Here is a 24311-nt window from a genome sequence, read left to right as displayed (position 1 = left end):
GAGAATCACCTTTGCTGCTACCATTTATCATTAGCTGTCAGAGATCCCCAAAGGCATGATCACAGGTGGCAGAAAAAGAAAATAATAACTCGAGTGAGAAGCAACTTTATGCAGTGTAAAAAGAAAACGGAGGTGCATGCTATGTCCAAAAAAGCGAAGATATTAAAAATGCAAAATGCTGCTAACTTTATACTATACTTAAAAATCGTAAAAACCAAATGGAAGGGCATTCCGAGTCCTCTGCCGAGACTCGAAGGCCGTTTCTTATTTTACATGTTCTACTGCAGAATTAATATCAAGCTTTAGAAGTAGGAAAAAAAAAAAAACTAACCTTAAGGTTATCAAAGGTTTTGACAGTCTGCGCCAAGTCACTGACACTCCCTGGCGACGCTGTCCCCTGTCCCCTAGGGCCTGAGGACACCCGTGAGCCGTCAATGACCTCAAAGCCAGAAAGCAAGGCCTCTGAACAGCTGCAATGAGACTCCTTCGCTCTCTGACCCGCTATCAGGTATGTCTTCAAACCTATGGATAAAAATTACAATCAGCACAGGTGGACACCAGCGGTGGGCGAAACGCAGCTCGGTCTTGCTCTCTCTACGCAGGACGCGCTCCTGGAAAGTTGAGAGTAAAGTGAAAATGTGAACAGGCCATCTCTGACCTCTGACCCGCGACCTTTCCAGAGACACGCGCACCGCCTTGGGGAGAACTCTGTCTCCGCCACACACCACGCGTGCACCTTATGCTTCCTCTGAGTGGCGGGTGCCCGGTTTCGTCTCCTGAGGCTGAAATGAGTGTTAAAACGTTCCTCCTTGGAAGGAGGGGTCTCCTGGCATCTTTCTGAGGGAGCAGAGCTGACGGCCGTGGACCTGACTCATTTCCTGGGCTTGTTGCTATGCGTAAACACCAGACCACCTCACCCGTGTCGGGGATCGCTGACTGCCATGAAAAGCAAGACTGCAGTGTGTACCCACAGGGGTGACTGAGCCCTCCCTCGAGTCAGGGTTTTCAAGTATCTTTTTTTTTTTTCTTTTTAGGGTTGTAACTGCAAGCATACGGAAGTTCCCAGGTTAGGGGCTGAATCGGAGCTGCAGCTGCCAGCCTACGCCACAGCCACAGCAACACCAGATCCAAGCTGTGTCTGCGACCTACACCACAGCTCACGGCAACGCCGGATCCTTAACCCATGGAGCAAGGCCAGGGATCGAACCCGCAACCTCATGGATACTAGTTGGGTTCTTAACCTACTGAGCCATAAAAGGAACTCCAAGTATCTATTTTCTGTTGGATCCAGACAGTGACAGTGGAACACTCAACTTGTGTCGAGCTGTAGTCTACATGAATTTTACACTTATAAACTCCCCATTGAAAAAAAAAGCTGAATGTATATATACGCATGACTGGGTCACTTTGCTGTACGGCAGAAATTGACACACCATTGGAAATCAACTCTAATAAAAATTAAAAAAAAATAAAGTTGGTTAAACAGACATTTATCTGCAACTCTACAGTCCCCCCTAAAGGCTGAAATGACCGTGTGTGCTACACTGGTCAGCAGCTGCACCCGGCGGCTCGCGCCCTGCTCCAGGAGTGCACGGGGACGGTCTGCTGGGAAAGTAACTGGAGGACTTGCTGAAAGAGAAGCAAACCTTATTTATAGAAGTCCAAAGTTAGTCCTCACTGGAATTTAACTGGACTGCAAATTTATGAAACGGAGTGACAGTGTGATGTACTCAATAAACCTTTGTTTCAGGCCTGCTGTGTGCTGTACACGGAGAAATAAAATCAGAACAAAGCAGGGTTCCTGCTTTAAAGAGTTTAAGCTGCAGCAGAAGGTGGTAAAGAAAAGCCGTTATGAAGAGAATCGAGGGGTGATGTGTCCCTGCGCTGCTGAGCCCAAGCAGTTTCCTGCCTTCTGCGGATATTTAATAAATGCTCTACAATGAATTAATCAAATAACCTTGGGGCTGCTTAATCAGTGACCGTTAATCATTTTATAATTAAACCACTATTTCATCACTTTAGCTCTCTTCCTCTCCCTCCTTCCTCATAAAAATACTCTGTGCTGATGTTTGTAAGTCAATCCTTCTCCGAATTTGCTGAGAGCCCGAGGACACCTGGAGACCCGCCAGGGCAGTCCGACGTCGCTGCGGGGGCCGGTGGGGCGGGGGGAGACTTAGATGAGTATTTCAGATGCTAACTGGCCCCACAGGACGCTGTTAAATGTTCCCTCTTGACAAAGGTCCTAACAGAAATATACATCCCGATGTATACACAGGCTTAGTCCGAGTTGTGACTAACTACACGAATAAACTTGAAAGGGAAACAGGAACTAGAACACAACCTTTGCATGAATTTCTCAGACTCTGCTGCAGACAATGCTGATTCTGTTGTTTCGCTTTGAGGGGCCAGGACACTGTGGGCCAAGGCTAAGGGGAGAAGAGCCCTATTTCTGACCTGTTCCGGCATCTTGGCGCCGTGCGGGCTCATTCCCAGAAAGGCCTGATCCCTGGGGCTGCTGTACCAGCCTCTCGCCAGTTGAGAGCGTGGTGGGTAAGTCACCTGGCAGCAGGTGAGGAGGGGCCCCGTGAGGAGCGGCTGCCTGGGACCGAAAGGAAGAAGCACTTTTTTTCTGATCGCACAGTTGAGGAGCTGCATCCAAAGGGGAGGCTCTCCGCATGTCTGTAGCTGGCCCCGACCCAGAAGCTCCTGGCCCAAGGCTCTGCCCCTCTGGGCCCTGATCCCACGCCAGAGTGGTCCTTGGTCAGGGAACTGCCCATCCCCTCTGTGTCTGGCTCCACGGGCAAGAGCAGGTGAGGCTAAAGCAGAGACAAGGCTGAGCCTGCAGGCCTGCGAGGCAGCAGCTGGTCCTGGCAGGAGGGCATCCTCTGCCCTGCACGAGCGCTGACACCTGCCTCGGCCGGCATATCACTGTGATCTGTCACTGCTGCTTTGAACTGTGACTTCTGAGTTGCTACTCACTGGTCAGACATGTTGAAGTGCCTCTTGTTTACCATGCACTGTGCTGGGTGCAAGGGACAAGCGTGAACAAGCCAGCTCCAGAAGAGCATCTGGGCAGCGGGTGGTGTGCCAACACAGCGCCAGGACCGGGACGCACAGGAGGGGCATTGTGCAAGGCCTCTGGGGTGAGGGACCCTCCATGCTGAGATGAAGAGGCCAGCCCAGTGAAAGCCAACAGGACCAGGGGCTGCAGTGGCTGTCATCAGGCCCTGGGTGTTGCAGAACAATCCGTGGGGAGACCTCTGGAGGCAGAGCTGAGATGGAAGCGAGTTTCGTGTGGCTGGAATGGAGAATGTTGGGGGGGGGTGGACAGAGAGGAGCTGGGGTGCACACAGGACACCGGACAGACCAGCCTGCACGTGGGGGCAGTCAGGGTGGGGAGAGGAGGGGGCAGGCAGGAGGCTGAGGAAAGGCCAGGGAGCCCTGGAAATGCCAGCCATTGGTGGGAACTGAGGGAGTCAAGGGATGTGGGAGCTAGTGGTGGGGACAGACACCTACTCCCCCCTAAGTGTAAGGCAACCAGCAACGCTCCCTCAGCAAGCACAGGTGTGATGGGTAAGGAGCCCACAGATTCAGGCTCTGGCCCCGCAAGTGTGACCGAGGGAGATCTTCATTGCTCTGCATCTCCAAGAACAGGACCTGCCCGCAGGGCTGATGTGACGATTAAATGATGACTACGCATGAAGCCTTCACAGCACCACCTGGCACTCAGTAAAAACTGGGGAACATTAGCTGTTATCAACACGGGAGTTTGACCTGCTTCTTGCTGGGAGTCTTTTTCATACTCCTTCTATGTACAAAAGCATTCGCAGAACTGTGAAAGCACCAGCTGCTCTGAATTTGTTCCTAACGTGAATTGTTCTTTGGGGAGCCCTACTGACCACAGCAATGCCAGTGTGCCAAAGGGCAAACACACGGATGTGTCTACGGCAAGCAAAACCGGGGGACACATTAAGCAACTCGTAAGTTATGCTTCAACGTGGCACGTTAAGTTTAAAGTGAAACCTTTCACCAAAACGGGAGCGATATGGGCGTGATAAAGTCAGGCGGCACTTCACTGTGGGACGTGAAACACCCCGGGGAATGCACCAGGCCCAGGGAACTGGGGTCCAGCCCCTTTCAAGTCTTCAGTCAATGAGTAACCACACACGTGGAGCCCGGGGTCCAAGTTCATTACAACAGCTCTTCAGAGCACAAGGTCAAAATAAGAGAGCCAAACTATTTTGTTAAGTGTAGTGCCAACAAGAGAACAATTAATAAGACTTCTTATACTCTTTCCTGGTCACTGACTTCAAAGTTCACTGGCAGGAATGTCTTTTATCGGCTTAATTTTATAGCGTCTGGAGACGCGGAGGAGACGGTTCCCACCAGCTCCTGCCTGTGGCTGTGGGTGCCAGGGAGGCTGACATGGTTAGAAAGTCTTTTTATTTTGGTGGTGCCTGCGACATGTGGAAGCTCCCGGGCCAGGGATGGAACCACCACAGCAGCAACGACCAGAGCCACAGCAGAAGCCGTGCTGGCCCCTTAACCCGCTGAGGGACAAGAGAACTCCAAAAAATGTGAAGTATTCTTAGGTACATCCTCATCGGTCTTTGAGGACAAAAACTGAGCCTCACATACAACTCAGGTTTCGTTTTCGTGACCGGAGCATGATGAGGTGAGTGCCAAGGTCCAGGCCGGCCTCCTTCTCAGGCTTGTTCTGCAGGCCCCTTGCTTTGGAGGTTAATAGCCTCAATCCACTGTACAACACAGGAGAAAGGGACAGAACACTGTAAACCAACCATAGTGGAAAAAATCAAAACCATTAGAAAAAAAAATCCTCCATCAGAGAACCAAGGACCCGACTGTCAGGACAACAGAAAGAGGAGGATACTCAGGAAGGAAGGAATGTTTGGAGGCGCGACCTTGGGAGTTGGCAGCATGACACAGCAAACACCGCCCCCGGGGAAGCTTGCCTCACAAACAAGAGTTCAAACAATAAACATAAGGGAGGCAGTGGGTTTGGGCTGTGTCACAAATGCCCCAAAAGTTTCCTTCACTTTGTAATGGATTCTGCCTCATCACTCGGTCTGTGATGTCTGAGCAGCCTGAGAATTCTTTAAACTGAAATGCAGTCAGTCAACACAGAAAATGACGAGTAAAAGAGCTCGGTGATGGAGTTCCCGTCGTGGCGCAGTGGTTAACGAATCTGACTAGGAACCATGAGGTTGTGGGTTCAATCCCTGACTTCGCTCAGTGGGTTAAGGATCCAGCATTGCCATGAGCTGTGGTGTAGGTTGCAGACGCGGCTTGGATCCTGTGTTGCTGTGGCTCTGGCATAGATCAGAGGCTGCAGCTCCGATTCGACCCCTGGCCTGGGAACCTCCATATGCCATGGGAGCGGCCCAAGCAATGGCAAAAAGACAAAAAAAAAAAAAAAGAGCTTGGTTTTAATCCACCAAATAGCCAGGGCCTATAAAACTAGACATATGATATTTCATAACTGTCTGTAGCTTCTGCTTAAGAAGACAAAATGTTTGGTGAACAAAAAAAAAATATTTTCCAACTTCTTATCAAAACACTCTGGATGGGCCTAAGTCCTTTCTACTCCCACATGAAGCAATCGTCAGGAGGTGATTCGTCCTGCTTGTCACAACACTTGACAATAACTCATAAGTTCTGAGAGCAAAAGGCTCTTGGTGAAACTTAAAACACTCTTTTTAAAAAGTGAAATCTCAGGAGTTCTCACTGTGGCACAGTGGGTTAAGAATCCAATTGCAGCAGCTCTGGTTGCTGCAGAGGCACGGGTTCGATCCCAGGCCTTGCACAGTGGGTTAAGGATCTGGCGTTGCTGCAGCTGCAGCTCAAATTCAACCCCTGGCCGGGGAACTTCCATCTGCAGTGGGTGCGGCATAAAATAAAATACAAGTGAAGTCCCAAACAGTACAATACGAGATAGATTTACCCAAGCAGGTGAAAGAAATGAAGGGTGGGCATGATGTCCGCCTAGCGTGACCTTGACCCAAACTGTAGCCAAATCCGAGAACTCTCACAAGAAGATGCACACGTGCACGCCTGTCCCACGCCCTGCGCCCCGTGCAGCAGCTCCCATCTCTGCAGGGCTGGGTGAATGTGCCGCCGTCATGAGGGACCGGACAGCCACGGGTAACCACCTTCTCGTGAGCTGTCTTCTTCGGAACGTTCCTCCTTGGCTTAATAAATACCACCCTGATGGAGCTGGAGATTCCTACTGAGCGAAGTAAGTCAGAAAGGCAGATACCATAGGATATCGCCTATATGTGGCATCTCAAATATGACACAAATGAACTTATCTACAAAACAGAAACTCACAAGCCCAGAGAACAGGCTCATGGTTGCCCAGGATGGGGATAGTGGGGGAAAGAAGGTTTTGGAGTCTGAGATCAGCAGATGCAGACTTTATACATAGGATGGATAAACAAGGTCCTGCAGCGCACAGGGAATGATATCCAAGATGCGGTGATAAAACCTAATGGAAAGGAACATGGAAAAGAATGCACATAACGTGTGTTACTGAACCACTTTGCTCTACAGCAGAAAGGAACACAACTTAGTAAATCAACTAGACTTCAAAAAAAAAATTTTTTTAAGTGCTACCCTATTCAACGTTGTGTTGCTGAGAACTAGTGTTGGGAGAGTCCAGTGTAAGCACCTTCAAAGATCCCCTCCTCCCGCCTCTAAAAAACTCCCAAATCAGCGTTAATACCATGGGCCTTCAAAAGCCTACAAAATGAATTCTTTGAAAGGCAGCATCCGGCTGCTTATAGAAACAGCCCGCCAGGTACAAACTATCTCATTCACTCATTGGCTCATTCACACACACACTTACTCGGCAAATGGAACATGTACTGAGTACTTACCAAGGGTCAGGACCTGGGCTGAGTGATGAAAGGCAGGGAGAGGAAACAGAAACGCTACTGAGCACAGATGAAAACTGTGACCTAAAGTGGAAACACCAGGAGTTCCCATTATGGCTCCGTGGTTAACGAACCCGACGAGTATCCATGAGGATGAGGGTTTAATCCCTGGCCTTGCTCATCGGGTTAAGGATCCAATGCTGCTGTGGCTGTGGCACAGGCGGGCAGGTGCAGCTGTGATCTGACCCCAAGCTGGCGAACTTCCATATGCCGCAGGCACAGCCCTAAAAAATAAATAAATTGATTAAATAAATGGAAAGAGCAGTCACGGAACAATGATGCCACTCCACAGGCTGCTGTGAGGATGAAGTGCGTTGTGCTCTTCACTCGTGAGGCTTCAGGAGCACTCGGTGGCTCCGAGGAAACTGAGGAAGGGCGTCAAGTGATGCTCAGACAAACCGAAGTCTGATGGGGAGGACGGCGGGAGGTTAGGACACTGAGTGAGTGGTGGCATTTTCTCAAGAAGAAAGAACTACATCAAGTCAAGTCTGCATGCTGACGCAACGCTCAGAAGCCACAAAAGGCATTTTTACAGTGAGTTTTAGAAAAAAAGGAAAACAAAGGTCTGTGACAATGCTCTCGGAAAACCGCATATGACAGAGTTTAAACAAGCAGAGGAGAGCCAGCAGGAAAGATGTTGGGAACGGAGACAGACTAACAAGGAACAAACAGTTATGCACCAAATGGAACCAGAGTGACACAGGAGAGGAGGTTGGGTTACACCTGGGGCAGCTACGGAGGTGCTGCTATTCTTTTTACAGGCAAACTGAGAAACAGTAGCTAATTTTAAGGTTTTTAACTTAAACAGTTTAAAGTTAATAATTAATTTTAAAAGCTGAAGATGTACATACAGGGACACAGGCAATGGAAAACAGATTCCAGAAAGAAGACAAATGGAAGATGCAATTTAAAACCTGGGAATATGGGAGTTTCCGTTGTGCTCAGTGGTAACAAACCAACTAGTATCTATGAGCATGGGGGTTCGATCCCTGGCCTTGCTCAGTGGGTTAAAGCATCCGGAGTTGCCGTGGTGTAGGCTGGTAGCTGCAGCTCCAATTCAACCTCTACCCTGAGACCTTCCATATGCCACAGTCGTAGCCCTAAAAAGCAAAAAATAAAATAAAATCTGGGAACAGGTAGCAGCTAGATAATTGAAAAATAAAACAAAAAAATAAATAAATAAAAAGGGAGTGAGGGGAAGGGGAATACATTGAAAACAGAAATAAAGCTACAGGATGCTGAGTGAAAGAAGCCAGTCACAGAAGGTCAAATACTATATAATTCCACTGATGTGAAATGTTCATAAGAGGCGCATCCACAGAGACAGAAAGAAGACCAGAGGCTGGCAGCGGTTTGGGGGCAGAGGGATGGAGAGCAACTGTTAATGGCACCGGGTTCCTTTGGGGGTGATGAAAACGTTCTAAACTTAGACTGGTGTGATGGTCGCACAACTGTGACTAATCTAAACCACTGACTTGTACACTTTTACCCTCCAGGGTAAACGGTACAGTATGTTAATTATGCCTCAATATGGCTGTTTGTAAGAAGTAAAACAAAATACAACTATGCAAATGTCAAGATGCAACAGTTCTGAGATTCCGAGGAGAAATGAAGCCAGTTAGAAATACACATTCCCTGGGAATCCAAGGGAAAGCGTGGGCAGTGGCAGCATAGAGAAAACTATTGGAATCAAAGGCTGGACACAGATAACGCGGCAGAGCCAGGATGGAAAAACATATACACAAGAAAGAGGGCTAACTAACCTTGAAGAACTAAAAATTCAACATGGCCAGGGTTCAGAAGTCTGGGAGAGATTAAACAAAACAAAACAAGAGTGTGACCTTCACGAACTATCTCCAAGAATCATCAGATTTGCAAACCTCACTGCTGCAGGCTGGTCCAGCAGAGCTGGGCTGACACCCAGGCTGTCCTCCTAGATGGCCAACTCCATTCCTGCGTCAACAGGTGACAATCACTGCACGGCACCGGCAGAGCTGCCCGAGCCCGCCCCCAGAGCTGATAGCGGGGCTCCCCCCTGCTGCTCCCCTCTCACCTCCCAGGACCTCCCTGTGCAAAGGCAGAGGCACTGCCACCTGCGTGGCACTTCCTGGGAGCCTCTTTAGCCGGGAGGAAAGGCAACCTGACAGCCTTACCTTGCCTCACCTGGAAACTGCGTATTTTGCAAACACACACACGCACACAGTTCTCACCACTCCTGACGAGCCGTTCCCGGGAGGAACCACGTGGGGCCCTCGCCACCTGCTCCCTCGTGCGAACGTCCGTCCAGGCTCTGGCACGCTCCCAAAGCACATCTCCAGCAGAGCCGCATGCTTGCTGCAAGTTTCCTCGCTTTCCTAGTCGACCAGTTTTCAGGTCACAGGACCGTCTTCTCTCTCACTGAGTGTTCTGCATACTGGCTGGAACACTGACAGAAACCGTTTCCCAAACTGCACTTTCTTGTTCCCACACACAGACTTGCTCGGGCCAGATAACCAGGAAACCCAAACCTCTCCTTTCTGATCAAGAAGCAGCGCCTCCCTAGCGACCTCCGGTTTCTCTACTTTCACTTCGGCACTAGAGGTGGTCTTTCCTCTCTGGACCTTTTTCAGGAGAGTCAAAGCTGCATCTGTGAGGTAAGTTCTTCGTGACCTTAAAAGCGCGGCGGCCCATCCCGCCACGGCTGGGCCATGAGCTCTCCCAGGCCTCACGCTGTGCACGTGGCTATAATTCCTGCCTCCAGAAAATCACAACTACTACAACGACGGTGTCGACAATGCGTGCATAAGCCACACTGCAAGTGAAAGCAAGGCAGCGAGGAGTGAGTGCCCACATGCGGGAGTGGGTGGAGGGATGGCACCGGGGGCATGGCAGCATGCAGGCTGCACCCCGGAGCTGCAGTCCACGTTCAACCGGGGGCGCGGGGGAGGGGTGCAAGAGTCTTGAGAAGTCCCCTTGTCTTAGGGTGGCAGGTAGGGCTCCACTGCAGATCCCAAAGGAGAGGGAGACTCAGGCAGAGGGCCAGGGACTCAGATGCCTGGGGAAGGGCCGGTCCAGACAATCCAGCAAGCAGGTCTCTGCCCTGTGGCGGTGCTGGCCCCAAACCACATGGCTGAGAACTTGGAGAAGAGGACTCATGAAGAGCAGCTAGTAGAGCAGGAAAGAAACAAAGTCCTATCTGATTAACAATAGACTACACTAAAGTACAGAGGAGTTCCCTGGTGGCCTGGTGGATTAAGGACCTGGCATTGTCACTGCTGTGGTGTGAGGTTGATCCCTGGCCCGGGGATTTTCATATGCCACAGTTGTGCCAAAATAAATAAATTAATTAATTAATTAAAAACGCAGAAATATACTCTGAGGATCTAATGTAAAATGGGACAAAAGTGGGTAACACTAATATATGAAATTTGCTAATAGAATGGACCTTAAATGTTCTTGTATGCACAAAAAAAGATAAATATTTGAGGTGATGAATGTGGTAACTAAATGGGGGAATCCTTTCACAATGTATACATATATCGAATCTCAATATACCCTTTAAATATCTACAATTTTATTTATCAATTATATCTCAATTAAACTAAAAGGAAATTAAGGAAAAAACCCATAGAAATACAACAAAATAATATCAGGACAATAGGATTATGGAAAACATTTTCTATATTGGATTTTTTTTCTTATTTACTTTATGTTTAAAACAAGCATGATTTTTTGGATGTATTACAAAATATCTTAGACATAGAAACACATAAGGAAAAATATGCTAGGAGTTCCTGTTGTGGTGCAGTGGAAACAAATCCAACTAGGAACCTTGTGGTTTCGGCTTCGATCCCTGGCCTTGCTCAGTGGGATAAGGACCTGGCGTTGCCTTGAGCTGTGGCGTAGGTCGCAGACACATCTCGGATCCCGCATTGCTGTGGCTGTGATGTAGGCCGGCAGCTGCAGCTCCGACTGGACCCCTAGCCTGGGAGCTTCCACATGCCGCAGGTTTGGCCATCCCCCCAAAAATATGCTAAAGACTCAGAATCTGCCCAGTCAAAGAAACCAAAGGTCACCAGCACCACCCAGGTTCCCTGTGCCCTTCCCCAGCACACACCTCCCCCAGCACACAACCGCCCTGATCACCAGGGCCTCGCCGCTCCCTCCCACACAATTCTTTAGGTTTTTACTGCATAGACACGTTAATGCAAACAATATACAGCAGTGATATAAGTTTTTTTACATTTACACAAATGACATTATTTTACAAGTATTCTTCTGAAAGTTGATTTTTTTGGTCCAGCAATATGTCTGAGACTTGTCCATATAGATACCTGTGACTCACATTCATTCATTTTCAATACTGTGAAACGTCCCACTGAATAAATACACTGTAATTCAAAAAAAGAAAACCTCAAAGTATTACATTCACACCAAAGATAAACTCTGTGTTCCGTTAAAAATAAGAAAGAAACAGGAGTTCCCGTTGTGGCTCAGCAGTAACGAACCTGACTCGTGTCCATGAGGAGGTGGGTTTGATCCCTGGTCTTGCTCAGTGAGTCGGGCATCCAGAGTTGCTGTGAGCTGTGGCGTAGGTCGCTGATGCGGCTCAGATCCCACGTTGCTGTGGCTGTGATGTAAGCCGGCAGCTGCAGCCCCGATTGGACCCCTAGCCTGGGAACCTCCATATGCCACAGGTGTGGCCCTACAAAGAAAGGCGAAAAGAAAAAAGCATAACAAAGAATCATGATACATAAATAGGGTAAAGACATACTGAATGCAAAAATGCCACTGATTCAAAAGACATCATAAACACACATTTAAGAAAGAAGTGGAACTTGTGGAAACTAGTGAAAAAAATCAGGAAAGGCACTCAAGGAGGGAAGACAAGCTGCTGCAGAAAAGGTTAGGAAATCAAACTCAGGGAAAACGGCCGGCCAGGCACCACAGGATCACAGCGACGTGGAGGAAACCAAGTTGGGAAAAGCAAGGAACACCCAGCTCCCCAGACTGTAAGTTAACGAGGCTCCCCTCCACTGCCTGAGAAAACCCTCAGGACTGCTGTGGAGGCAGCGCCCATGCCTGCCACGTTTTGAAATGAAGAAATGGACAGAGGCCCTAGAAGGTAAGCATGGACCAAGCTGTCCTGTTGCCATCGTGTCAGGGGCTCAGCGACATGGCTCCAACCCGACGTTTCATCCATACATGGCTGGGCTGGGAGGAACCAGAGGAGAAGATTCCAGATGGTTCCAGAAAACTGAAGAGGCTTTCAGGGGATGGATGAGATAACACAGGAAGTGGGCTACTGGGACGTGTAAAGCATCTGGACCTGGGCTGTCCCGAGAAGTGTCCTTGATGACGGAAATGGCGTGCGGCTGTCAGGTCGGCGGCCACTGGCCACAGACGGCCAGCAGGCCCTCGAAAGGCAGCTCATACAAGTGGAAAACCAAACCAAGGCCTCAGTATAACTTAAATTTAATCAGCTACGCGTGGCTCACTGCTATCACAGTGAACAGTAAAGATCTATATTCTTGCTTTTTTTTTTTAAAGGCCGTGTATGCAGCATAGGGAAGATCCTGGGCCAGGGGAGGGATTGGAGCTGCAGGCCTACACCACATCCACAGGAACATGGGATCCCAGCCTCATCTGCGACCTATACTGCACCTTGCAGCAATGCCAGCTCCTTAACCCACTGAGCAAGGCCAGGATTGAACCCGCATCCTCATGAATACTGGTCGGATTCTTAACCCACTCAGCCACAACGGGAACTCCTGGTTCCTTCCTTACTGGAGAAGAGGAATGAACTGGTAAGAGAGCGCCTTCTTATCTTTATTAACTCGAGAAGAGATATAAGAACTGATTTTAAAAAAAAAAGAATGGGTGGAACAAAGAGGAAAACTAAATGTGAAACCAAGAGCTGTTAACTCTTGCTTCTCACAGATGACATCTAGCAGCAAGTACGAGGAGCAAAGGGAAAGAGCCCTGAGCACTCAGAGCAGGAGCAGCCACTCGGGAAATGGGGCAGAAAGAGATACTTCAGCAAACAAGATGGTAAACCATCGCCAAGAACAAGAAAACGGGGGGTGGGGGGGTGGGAAAGAATGAGCATTTAAAAAAACAACACTTTAAAATGCTTTGGTTTGAAAATTTGGTTCAAAGATCTAATTCAGAGCTCATCCATATACAGCTCAACTTTGCATGACCTGTATTATTCCTAAAAATATGTTTAATGCGAGTATTTATAAGATAGCTGTATTTCCCACTTTGCATACACTTTAAATTTTACTGCCTGATTTCTAAAAGCAGTTTGTAAAACGAACACTGGGCTCCTTGATCTTTCACATCCATCACAAGCAACACATGTAGTAAACCACACCACTGAACAAACCACCGTTTTCGTGGGGGGTGCTCAGACTCCACCAGGCCTGAATGTTGAACTAGGCACGCGGCCACAATGCTAATGAATTTGGCACCAGGGCCAATGCCGGGCAGGAGGAGGTGGTTCACCGTCCCTCCTGTTGAGGCCTCGGCCCAGGCAGATGCGTGAGGCAGGTGACCTGACTCTGGTCCTCTCTCTCTGCCCCTCCCGGGTCTCCTGTCCTGCCACCTGGACACGCACCGGCAGTCCTTGCGATCAGGGTCCTGGGGCGCTGTGGGATGAGAAGGAGCACCCGGGGACCACACTCCTGCCACTGCTTCCACAAGCACCCGCCGTGGTCAAGGACCTCACTCCAGCAGCTGACGCAGATGCAGTGATGACATCGGGTCCCCGGGAACAGCCCAGAAATTCCTGACACCCATGTCCAGGTTTCTGCTGGGCACTGCACGAGGCGGCCTCCGTGACGAGGGCAGGTCCCAGTGTAAAGCCAGGCCTCATCAGGGATCACTACGAACTGCGGCATTGCTGTCGGATTCTACGAAATACTTTAAATTCTTTGGGGACCCATAACAACACCGTCTGGAAACCAGATGGTGAACCACAGGTTCTCAACCAGATCAGAGCCCCTCGTGCCCCCACTTTTACTACATGCTTCATTTGCAGCGTCCTCTTTATTACCTTCCTGAATAAAATTAAATTCACGGACAACATATAACCCTTTATCACTGAGGCTGCCAAAAACACCTGTACCCACCTCCCACGGCGCGGCCTTCCATCAAGCCACCTCAGGACACAGTGGGGGTGCTCGAGAAAGCGAGGGCTGGGCAGCAGCAGAGCCCCTTGCCCTGAAAGACCGGAAGTGCCCTAGTTCTAGTCCCACCCTCCCCACCACCACCAAAAGAGAACCAGCTTAGAAGGATATTTGGGAGTTCCTGTCGTGGCGCAGTGGTTAACGAATCCGACTAGGAACCATGAGGTTGCGGGTTCGGTCCCTGCCCTTGCTCAGTGGGTTAAGGACCCGGCGTTGCCGTGAGCTGTGGTGTAGGTCGCAGACACGGCTCAGATCCCACGTTGCTGTGGCTCTGGCATAGGCTGGCGGCTACAGTCCAAGTAGACCCCTAGCCTGGGAACCTCCATATACCGCTGGATCGGCCCTAGAAAAGGCAAAAAGACAAAAAAAAAAAAGAAGAAGAAGAAGAAGAAGGATATTTGAAAGACTGAAAATTCAGCCAACAACCCAATGGAAAAATGGGCAAAAGACCTGAATAGACATTTCAACAAAGAAGATATACAGATGGCCAACAAGCACATGAAAAAATGCTCAACATTAACGATTATTAGAGAAATGCAAATCAAAACTACCATGAGGTACCACCTCACACCAGTCAGAATGGCCATCATCATCATGAATAAGTCCACAAATAACAAATGCTGGAAGGGGTGTGGAGAAAAGGGAACCCTCCTGCACTGTTGGTGGGAACGTAAGCTGGTACAGCCACGCTGGAGAACACTATGGAGGAACCTTAGAAAAACTATGTATACCATTATCATATAACCCAGCAATCCCACTCTTGAGCATTTGAGAAAACTTTCCTTGAAAAAGACACATGTGCCCATACGGTCACTGCAGCACTATTCACAATAGCCAAGACATGGAAACAACCTAAATGTCCATCAACAGATGAATGGATTAAGAAGATGTGGTATATATACACGATGGAACACTACTCAGCCATAAAAAAGAACAAAATAATGCCATCTGCAGCAACAGGGATGGAATTAGAGACTCTCATACTAAGTGAAGTTAGTCAGAAAGAGAAAGACAAGGAGTTCCCGTTGTGGCTCAGTGGTTAACGAGTCCCACTAGGAACCATGAGGTTGCAGGTTCAATCCCTAGCCTCGCTCAGTGGGTTAAGGATCCGGCATTGCTGTGAGCTGTGGTGTAGCTTGCAGATGCGGCTTGGATCCCAAGTTACTGTGGCTCTGGCGTAGGCTGGCAGCTACAGCTCTGATTAGACCCCTAGGCTGGGCTGGGAACCTCCATATGCCGCGGTATTGGCCCTAGGAAAGGCAAAAAGGCCAAAAAAATAAAAGAAAGAGAAAGACAAATACCATATGATATCACTTCTATTTGGAATCTAATATATGGCACAAATGAACCTTTCCACAGAAAAGAAAATCATGGACATGGAGAACAGACTTGTGGTTGCCAAGGGGGAGGAGGAGGGAGTGGGAGGGACTGGGAATTTGGGATTAATAGATGCAAACTATTGCCTTCGGAATGGATAAGCAACGAGATCCTGCTGAGTAGCACTGGGAACTATATCTAGTCACTTATGATGGAGCCTGATCATGTGAGAAAAAGAATGTATATATGTATGTGTGACTGGGTCATCTTGCTGTACAGTAGAAAATTGACAGAACACTGGAAACCAGCTATGATGGAAAAAATAAAAATCATTAAAAAAAAGAAAGACTAAAAATTCCACAACACTGTATGTGTATCTATTATATAACTGTACATATAATATGTGAGTGTGAGTGTGTGTCTGCAGCAATTTAAAAAGGAAAGATTTCAGAACTTGGCCCATTCATTCTTTCAGCAAATAATGAGCTTCTGAAATCTGCCAAGAATGAGGCCAGGCTCATTATAAATGCTGATAAAACGTGCGTTGCCTCTGTCTCACTAATCTGAGTACCCACAGTACAGGGCTGAAAGCCAGCACACGGGGCTCTCGAACGCGTAAAGAACTGATCATGTCTCTGTAGCAGCCATCCACCTGCACAGCATGACCCCCAAGCAAGGGCAGAACAAAGACCTGCACGTACTGTACCCTCTCTGGAGACTGAACCTACAGTAAACTCTCCCTGTACAGTAAGGAACGAGGAGTGACTCGTCTATTGATGCTATCTGAGCAGCCCCTATACAAAAGGCAAAGACTAATAACCAACCTGGGAGCATGACAGACAATTGTCCCTGACTCCTGGATCCAGAGTAGGGAGAATAAACAGCAGTCCTCCCCGCACTGAAGCAAAGGTTAGAGGCAGTGAGGCATCGCTGAGGCTGGAGCGTCCGCCGGGCAGGGCTGGAGTTTTCAGGAGCGGCCTGAGTGGGCACTGGGCCGCCTCGGCGGAGTTTTAAGGACGAGTGCAAGCAATTCAATTTTCTACCTCTTTTTAACTTTTAAAAAAGCTTTTTAGTTGGAAGTAATTTTAGACAGACGGAAGAGTTACAAATCAGAGGAGTCCCTATGTTCCTCACCCACTTCTCCTCGGGCCACTTTCTCACTGTGCTCTGTCAAACACAACAACAATCAGGAACAGGAAATTAACACGGTGCCATATTATTAACTAGACCACAGACTTTACTCAAACGTCACCAATTTTGGGTCTTATTTCTGTTCCCAGATCCTGCTTAGATGGCGGCTGGCTTTTTTAAGAACCATGCGGCTGGAGGCGGCCCATGGCTGGACACGTCCTGAGGCTGCTGCTGTGATCCAGCCAGAGGGGATGTGTGATCGGGCCTGGGGGGCTGTGGGCAGATTCACCATGTGATGTCCAGGCAGAACTGACAGGATGTGCCTACAGACTGGACGTGGCGGGTGATGAAGGGGAACAGGGCTGACTCCCCGGGTTCTGCTTTACCTATTGCTGAGTAAGACCAGGGCAGGTAAAGGTTTCGGGGGCAAAGTCAGAAGCTCGGGTTTGGACCATTTAATAAGATGCCTGTAGATACCCATGAAGATGTCAAGAAGGCAGTCACATTGTCCCACTCAGAGGGGACATCCAGGTGAGAGACAGATGTCACTACCACCACCCATGGAGAGGCTGGCAGGCGAGGAAGGGACCAGAAAGCACGCCCAAGGACGGCCTCTGAGGCCAAGACACATGGGGGAGGCGAATCCAGCCAAGAGGTCCAAGGAGGACAGTCCAACGGGGTTCTGAGGAGCCAGGGGAGGAGAGCATCTCGAGAAGAAGGAGTGGGCCACGACGCCGAATGCGGCTGTGAGCTGAGTGCCCTGCAGTCAGAAGTGGTCCTGGTTTGGCAGGATGAAGACTGCCCATGCCTAGTAGAGATGATCCTGAGTGGCCAGACTGGGTGGCTGAGTGGAGAGGGAAGAGCACGGGCGTCAATCCTCGGGAGAAGTCTGGCCATGAAGTGGGGCAGGAAAATGGGGTGCTGTGCATCCTGGGGCGGGGGCAGAGGCAGTCTGTGCGTGTGGGGCGGGGATGCTAGAGAATGCTGTGGACTGACTGAATGGCCCAGGAGAGGTGAGAAGCAAAGATGCAGGAAAAGAGCGGCAGCTAAAGGAGCACAGGTACTGAAAAGCGGGGAGAAGAGAGAACCCGTAACTCAAGGGAAGGGACTGGGTATCATGAGAAGGAGGCAAACTTCCTCTGTAAAAGAAAGAAGGAAAACAGACACAACCATTGGGAGACTTTTGGGGAAGGGAGTGTATCTGGTTTGGTGGGAGCTGTGGCAGCAAGGCGGGGCTCCTGAGGCTTGACACTGGCAAGGGCACAAGCGAGGCACTTACACATCTGTTGAATAGATTCCAGGTGAATGAGTGAACGGATGAGCTGATGTTCTAATCAATCAACTCACAAACGAAAGCCGACTAGGCAGGAGGGGGAAAGAAGAGAGCGCAGTAACGTGACACCTGCTGGAGAGGGGGACACCTGGAGACGGAGGATGCAGAGAACGCTCACAGTGAACCAGGAAACCACAAGTAACCCTATTTTTTTTTTTTTTGTCTTTTTAGGGCTGCACCCATGGCATGTGGAGGTTCCCAGGCTAGGGGTCTAATTGGAGCTGTAGCCGCCGGCCTACGCCACAGCCACACCACCAGATCCGAGCCGCATCTGTGACCTATACCACAGCTCATGGCAATGCTGGATCCTTAACCCCCTGAGCAAGGACAGGGATCGAACCTGAAACCTCATGGTTCCTAGTGAGATTTCGTTTCCACTGAGCCACGATGGGAGCTCCAACCCCCCCCCCCTTTTTTTTTTTTTTTTTAAGGCAAAGGGTCTGAATAGACATTTCTCCAAAAAAGACATACAGATGACCAACAAAACACATGAAAAGATGCTCAACCTCACGAGCCATCAGGGAAATGCAAATCCAAACCACCATGAGGTATCACTCCACACCCATCAGGAGGCTATAATTAAAAAGACAGACAATTGCAAGTGGTGGCAGGGATGAAGAGAAACTGCAGTCTCTAGATGCTGCTGGTGGGAAAGTAAGGCAGGACAGCTGTTGTAGAAAATACTCTGGAGGTTCTTCAAAATGCCAAACACACAGCAACTACCATATGAGTTCCCCGTGAATATACCCCTAGGAACATGCCCAAGAGAAATGAAAACACATATCCATACAAGAACCTGCATACTGGTATCACAGCAGCATTATTTATAATAGCCACAAAGCAGAAATAACCCAAAGGTCCATCAAGTGATGATCAATACATACAATAAAATATTATTCAGCCGTAAAAAGGAATGGCGTTTTGATCCATGCTATGCCATGGGTGAACCTTGAATCTTATGCTAAACAAAAGAAGACAGTCACAAAAGATCACATATTGTCCGATTCCATTTCTATGAAATGTCCTAAAGAAAACAAGGGGGAAGGCTTGTTTTACAGGCACCAAACAGGTCTTCCAAAGCTATAGCGGAAGAGTAGCAACACAAGGGCAGACAAATAGATGAAATGGTACCATGTTCAGAAACACTGTCACACACATGGGCACAATTCATTACAAATGTGACACTACAGAGCATGGGAAAAGGATGGCCTTTTCAAAAATAAGGCTCAGCTCAGAGTGGATATCGGTTGCTTCCTTTACAGCCACCCCCAATGTTCTGGGCTGGTAAATATGCACTAAAAAAGATACTCAACATCGTTAGCCACGTAGGAAATGCACAGTAAAACCATGAGATACAATGAGAGAGTCATACGCCTATTAACATGACTGAAATGAAATATACTGACAGGAGTTCCCCTTGTGGCTCAGTAGGTTAAGGACTCAACGTTGTCTCTGTGAAGATATGGGTTCGATCCCTGGCCTCACTCAGTGGGTTAAGGTCTGATGCTGCCACAAGCTGCAGCGTAGGTTGCAGCTGGGGCTCGGATCTAGTGTTGCCATAGCTGTGGCATAAGCCCCAACTGCAGCTCCCCTTCAACTCCTGGCCTGGGACCTTCCACATGCCGAAGGTACAGTCATAAAAAGAAAAAAAGAAGGAAAGTAAATAAAGGGAGGGAAGGAAGAAGGAAGGAAGATACTGACAATATCAAGGGCTGATAAGGATGAGGAGCAACGGGAATACTCACACATTGCTGGTGGCAATCCAAAATGTGTGACTGCTCTGAGAAAACCTTCGGGTGTTACTTAGAAAGCCAAATATACACTGACCAGATGCCTCAGCAGTTGCAATCCTGAATTTTTACCCTAGAGAAATTAAACCTATATTCACAGGAAATGCTACATAAAATGGTTATAGCAACCCTACTCATAACTGCTAAAACCTGGAAACAACCTAAGCGTCCTTCAGTGGGTGAATGGACAGACACACAGTAGTACATCCACAGGATGGAAGACTGTTTCGTATTATAAGGAATGAACCACACATACATGCAACAACTGAGATGCAACAACTGGTACTAAGTGAAGGAAGTCAGTTTTAAAAGTGTATATACTGTACGGTTCCATTTTAATGACAAGCTCCCAAAGGCAAACGACAGGGATGGATAAGAGATTAGCTGCCTCCAGGGGGAAGTGGAAGGTGAAGGTGGGAGGTGGGTCTATCAAGGCTCAACACAAGGAAAAGGTTGGGGGCGGGCAGGTAGGTGAGTCTCTCCTGTATCCTGGTTGCATCGGTGGTGACAAAATCCATACATGTGTTAAAATTCACAGAATTCACTGTTCACCAAAATTAAAAATTTACAAATGACAATTTGAAAAATAAAATTATACAAGAAGAAATCACCACACGACATTGCAATCCAAGCCTCTAGTCACGAGAAATGAAAACATCGATCCACACGCAGACCTGTACACAAACGTCCAGGGCAGCTCAGTCCGCGGTGGCCATGGTGTGGAAACAAGCCACATGTGCACCAGCAGGGGCAGAGACACCCCGTGGCCCAGCCTCCAACGGAGCTTGACGCAGCAGGAAGGGGCTGCGTGCTGACCTCCCTGCAGCATGGCTGACCCTCAAAGACAGCAGACGAAAGACCAGAGAGACAAGCCAGATGCAAAAGACCACAAATCGTAAGGCTGTGGTTATAGCCAAGGTCTCGAGGCAGCAAATCTCCAGAGACAGAAAGCAAATTCCCAGGTGTTGGGCTGGGAGCAGGTCTACCAGCAAATGAGTACGATGGGTTTGAGGGGTGACAGAAATGTTCTCAAGCCAGATTTTGGTGATACTTAGACAATGCTGTAAATTTTCTAAAAATGAGTAAACTGTATCCTGTTAAGAGGTGATTCTGTAGTATGTAAATTATGCCTTAATGAAACTGTGCTCAATTAGATATCCATAACACTTTTTTTTTTTTTTAATCTTTTTGCCTTTCCTAGGGCCGCTCTTGCGGCATATGGACGTTCCCATGCCAGGGGTCTAATCAGAGCTGTAGCTGCCGGCCTACGCCAGAACCACAGCAACTCGGGATCCAAGCCACGTCTGCGACCTACACCACAGCTCACGTCAACGCCAGATCCTTAATCTGCTGAGCAAAGCCAGGGATCAAACCCACAACCTCATGGTTCCCAGTCGGATTCGTTACCACTGAGCCACAAGGGGAACTCCTTTTTTGTCTTTTTTGGGGGCTGCATCCACTGCATATGGAAGTTCCCCCGCTAGGGACCAAATCAGAGCTACTAGCTGCCGGCCTACACCACAGCCATGGCAATGTGGGATCTGAGCCACATCTGCAACCTACACCGCAGCTCACAGCAACACGATCCTTAACCCACTGAGCAAGGTCAGGGATAGAACTCGCATCCTCATGGATACTAGTCGTGTTTACCACTGAACCATGACAGGAACTCCAGATACCCATGTTTTTTAATGAACATGTGACCCCTACCTCACAGAATCCACAAAAAAATTAACTCCATGTGGATTTTAAACATAAATCTAAAAATAAAAACAACAACATATCTGGGAAACAACACAGATGCATAACTTCATGCCCTCAGAGGTAGAAGGTTTCCCCAACAGAATACCAAAAGCGTTCACCCTACAAAGAAAAACACCAAGAAAACTCATACCAGGTTGAACCACATGAAATTGCCAATATTTGATCATTCTGATCTCTAAAAACGGTAATTTCATAGCAAAAAGGCAAGACTGTGATGAGAGAAGGCATCTGTTTTACATCAAACTGACAAAGGGCCAGCAGCCTGAATATAAAGAGCGCCTAAGAATCAATAAGAAAACCAAACCAACCCAGACCAGACCAGACCACTCTGTGGAAAACGTGCAAGATACTCAGACAGACACTTCACAACAGAACAAAACCAGATGGCTAACCGACGTAAGAAAAGGCACCCGAGCCGGGAAGCACAAACCAAATCAGGGAATCACAAATGAGAAGTTCCCAACAGAAACTCACCCACCAGAGCAGCTAAAATCAGACAGACTGAGAGCGCCTGGGAGGATGCGGAGCAGCAAAGAGCTGCTGGAGGGAGGAAAAGTCAGTAAATGTGGCAACAGTTTGGTATTCATGTGCGTATTCCAGGTGAAGAAACTCATACGCTAGGACCCAAGATTTCCAGTCCGGGACACCTGTTTACCCATCGGAAGTGCATGCAAGTGTCGCCGGGATACAGTACAGACATGTTCACATGGAGTCCGCAGGAGCCACGATGGGGACCAGACACACGTCCATCAACAGGGGGACAGAGACAGCTGGCAATACAGACAGAGCACCTTAAGCAGTGAAAACGAGCAAACGGCAACCTCCAGGGATCAACACCACAAGCACAATACTGAGTGACGGGAGCAGGCCCAAACGAGTACATACTGCAGATCCCACTCATATGACACCCAAACACAGGCGAAACCAATGCATGGGCCCCAAGTCCGGAGGTGGTTACCTACAGGAGGGGGAGCAGGTAATACTGAGGGGCACACCAGGGGGGCTTCCGGGTTCCTGGCAACTTTCCACTCCAGGTGCCGGATGTGTGGATGCGTCTGTCCATTTCGTGATAATTCTTCAAATATACACTTAGCGCGCATGCACATCCACTTATGCATATCATACGTGAACGCAGGAGTTTATTTTAAAAAACGGGCATCCAAACGCTTCAAAAACGCCAATATCTTTAGAGACAGAGAAGGATAGGGAACAGCTCTAGATCAAAGGAGATATGGAGATGCAGCAAATACCCGACGAACAACCAGATCCCTGACTGGAGTCTGGACGGAAGTAAGAAAAGCTCTAAAAGGCCCTGGACAAAAAGCTGGGGATGTGTGAGTATGAACCGTGCACCTGCTGAGCACTGTGCTAACATGACATTTCCTGATGGGATAACCGTGTCTCTGCAGGAGAATGTCCTCGTCCTCGGGAGATACACGCTCCAGAAGTGAAGGGGGCAAGGCCATACCACTGCCACTTACCTCCTAGGGGTTCCCCGGCTCAGGCAAGAAGACAGGGGAGACACATACACCCACACAGACACAGAGACATGCATATAAGGGCATGTATGTGGACACACATATAAAGGACACACACACATGCATAGATACATACATATATTTACAGAGAGAGAAAGAAAACACATTCGGTACAATGGCCGCAATTGGTGCATCCCGGGGAAGGGCATATCAGTGGCCATCACACTACACTTTCGACTTTCCTGTAGGTCTGAAAGTTTTCAAAATAAAAAACTGGGACAGAAGCAAGAGTGAGCCCCAAATCTGGCAAAACCAAACAAGGCATTTAAGGAGGCACGCCGGGTAAGAAAACCACAAGGAAGAGAAGCGATCCCAGGCAAGGGCAGGACTGTGGTCACCTCTGGCAGGGAGGGCACAGGACTTGGCAGTGTTCTCTTTTTCAACCTGGCTGGTAGGGGATTTACTTTAATCAAGCCGTAGGTTTACTCTATGCAGTCTTCTGTATCTGTACTGTTTCACAATATTTTAAAAAGTGTGGTTTTGGAGTTCCCTGGTAGCTCGGTGGGTTAAGGATCTGGCATCATCACTGCTACAGCTCTGGTTACTGCTGTGGCATGGGTTCAATCTCTGGCCTGGGAACTTCTGCATGCTGTAAGTGTGGCAAAACAAAACAAAACAAAAACATTGTGGTTTTAAAGAGAACATAGACTGAGCAGAGTAGAGCTGTAATGTAAACGAGGCAGTTAAAACAGAGCTGGAACAAGAGAGAGCAGCTCAGCCACTCAGCTCCAGCTGCCACGGGTCCTGCCACCACACTGCACAGGCCTCACACCTTCAGGAGTGGCAGCTTCTGGCTTGGTGATGCGATCGTAACAGCATTACTGCCTCTGAGCTGTCAAATGTTCTCAGAATTTGGTTGCTATGAAAACACACCTCACTCATACTGAAGAGTGACATATTAAAGGTGTTGCAAGACGGTTTTCTTTTTTAATTTTTATCATTTGTTTGGCTCTGCCCACAGGATGTGGAAGTTCCTGGACCAGGGGTCGAAAGCATACCTCAGCAGTGACAATGTCAGACCTCCAACCCACTAAGCCACCAGGGAACTCCTGCAAGACGGCTTTTTTTTTTTTTTTTTTTTTAACAAAACTGTTTCTCAGGAAGTCATTTTCCCATAAATCACAAAAAAAAAATATAGCAAAAAAAAAAAATTTAAACTCCCATAGGATTGGTCCTTAATTCTCTTCTCCCGATACTGCAGCAAGATAATGGAAACAAAATATTTATAGTTTCCAGCTGCTTGGAGGTTGATTCCAAATGAGCGGTCAGGGGACTCCTCTGCTGCAGCACCCAACCTTCCAGAGTCCACGTTGTGG

The 24311-nt window shown here is 48.4% G+C and overlaps 1 protein-coding gene and 1 long non-coding RNA gene across 2 annotated transcripts in view; both read right to left on the bottom strand.

The window, feature by feature from the left end:
- Nucleotides 1–24311, bottom strand: part of ADCY9 (adenylate cyclase 9) — a 122803-nt gene that overhangs the window by 37375 nt on the left and 61117 nt on the right. Inside the window, exon 3 of the mRNA XM_047780671.1 lies at nt 332–522. Coding sequence (XP_047636627.1) covers nt 332–522 — 191 coding nt within the window. The remainder of the gene's footprint in view (nt 1–331; nt 523–24311) is intronic.
- Nucleotides 3986–6959, bottom strand: LOC125127528 (uncharacterized). The gene is made up of 3 exons (XR_007134955.1): nt 6897–6959; nt 5963–6505; nt 3986–4757 (listed from the first exon to the last, which is right to left on the bottom strand). It is a non-coding gene; the product is annotated as an uncharacterized LOC125127528 (long non-coding RNA).

The sequence above is a fragment of the Phacochoerus africanus genome, chromosome 5 (assembly GCF_016906955.1).
Source record: "Phacochoerus africanus isolate WHEZ1 chromosome 5, ROS_Pafr_v1, whole genome shotgun sequence".
Taxonomy (NCBI): Eukaryota; Metazoa; Chordata; class Mammalia; order Artiodactyla; family Suidae; genus Phacochoerus; species Phacochoerus africanus.
This window is presented reverse-complemented; position numbering and strand designations above follow the sequence as displayed.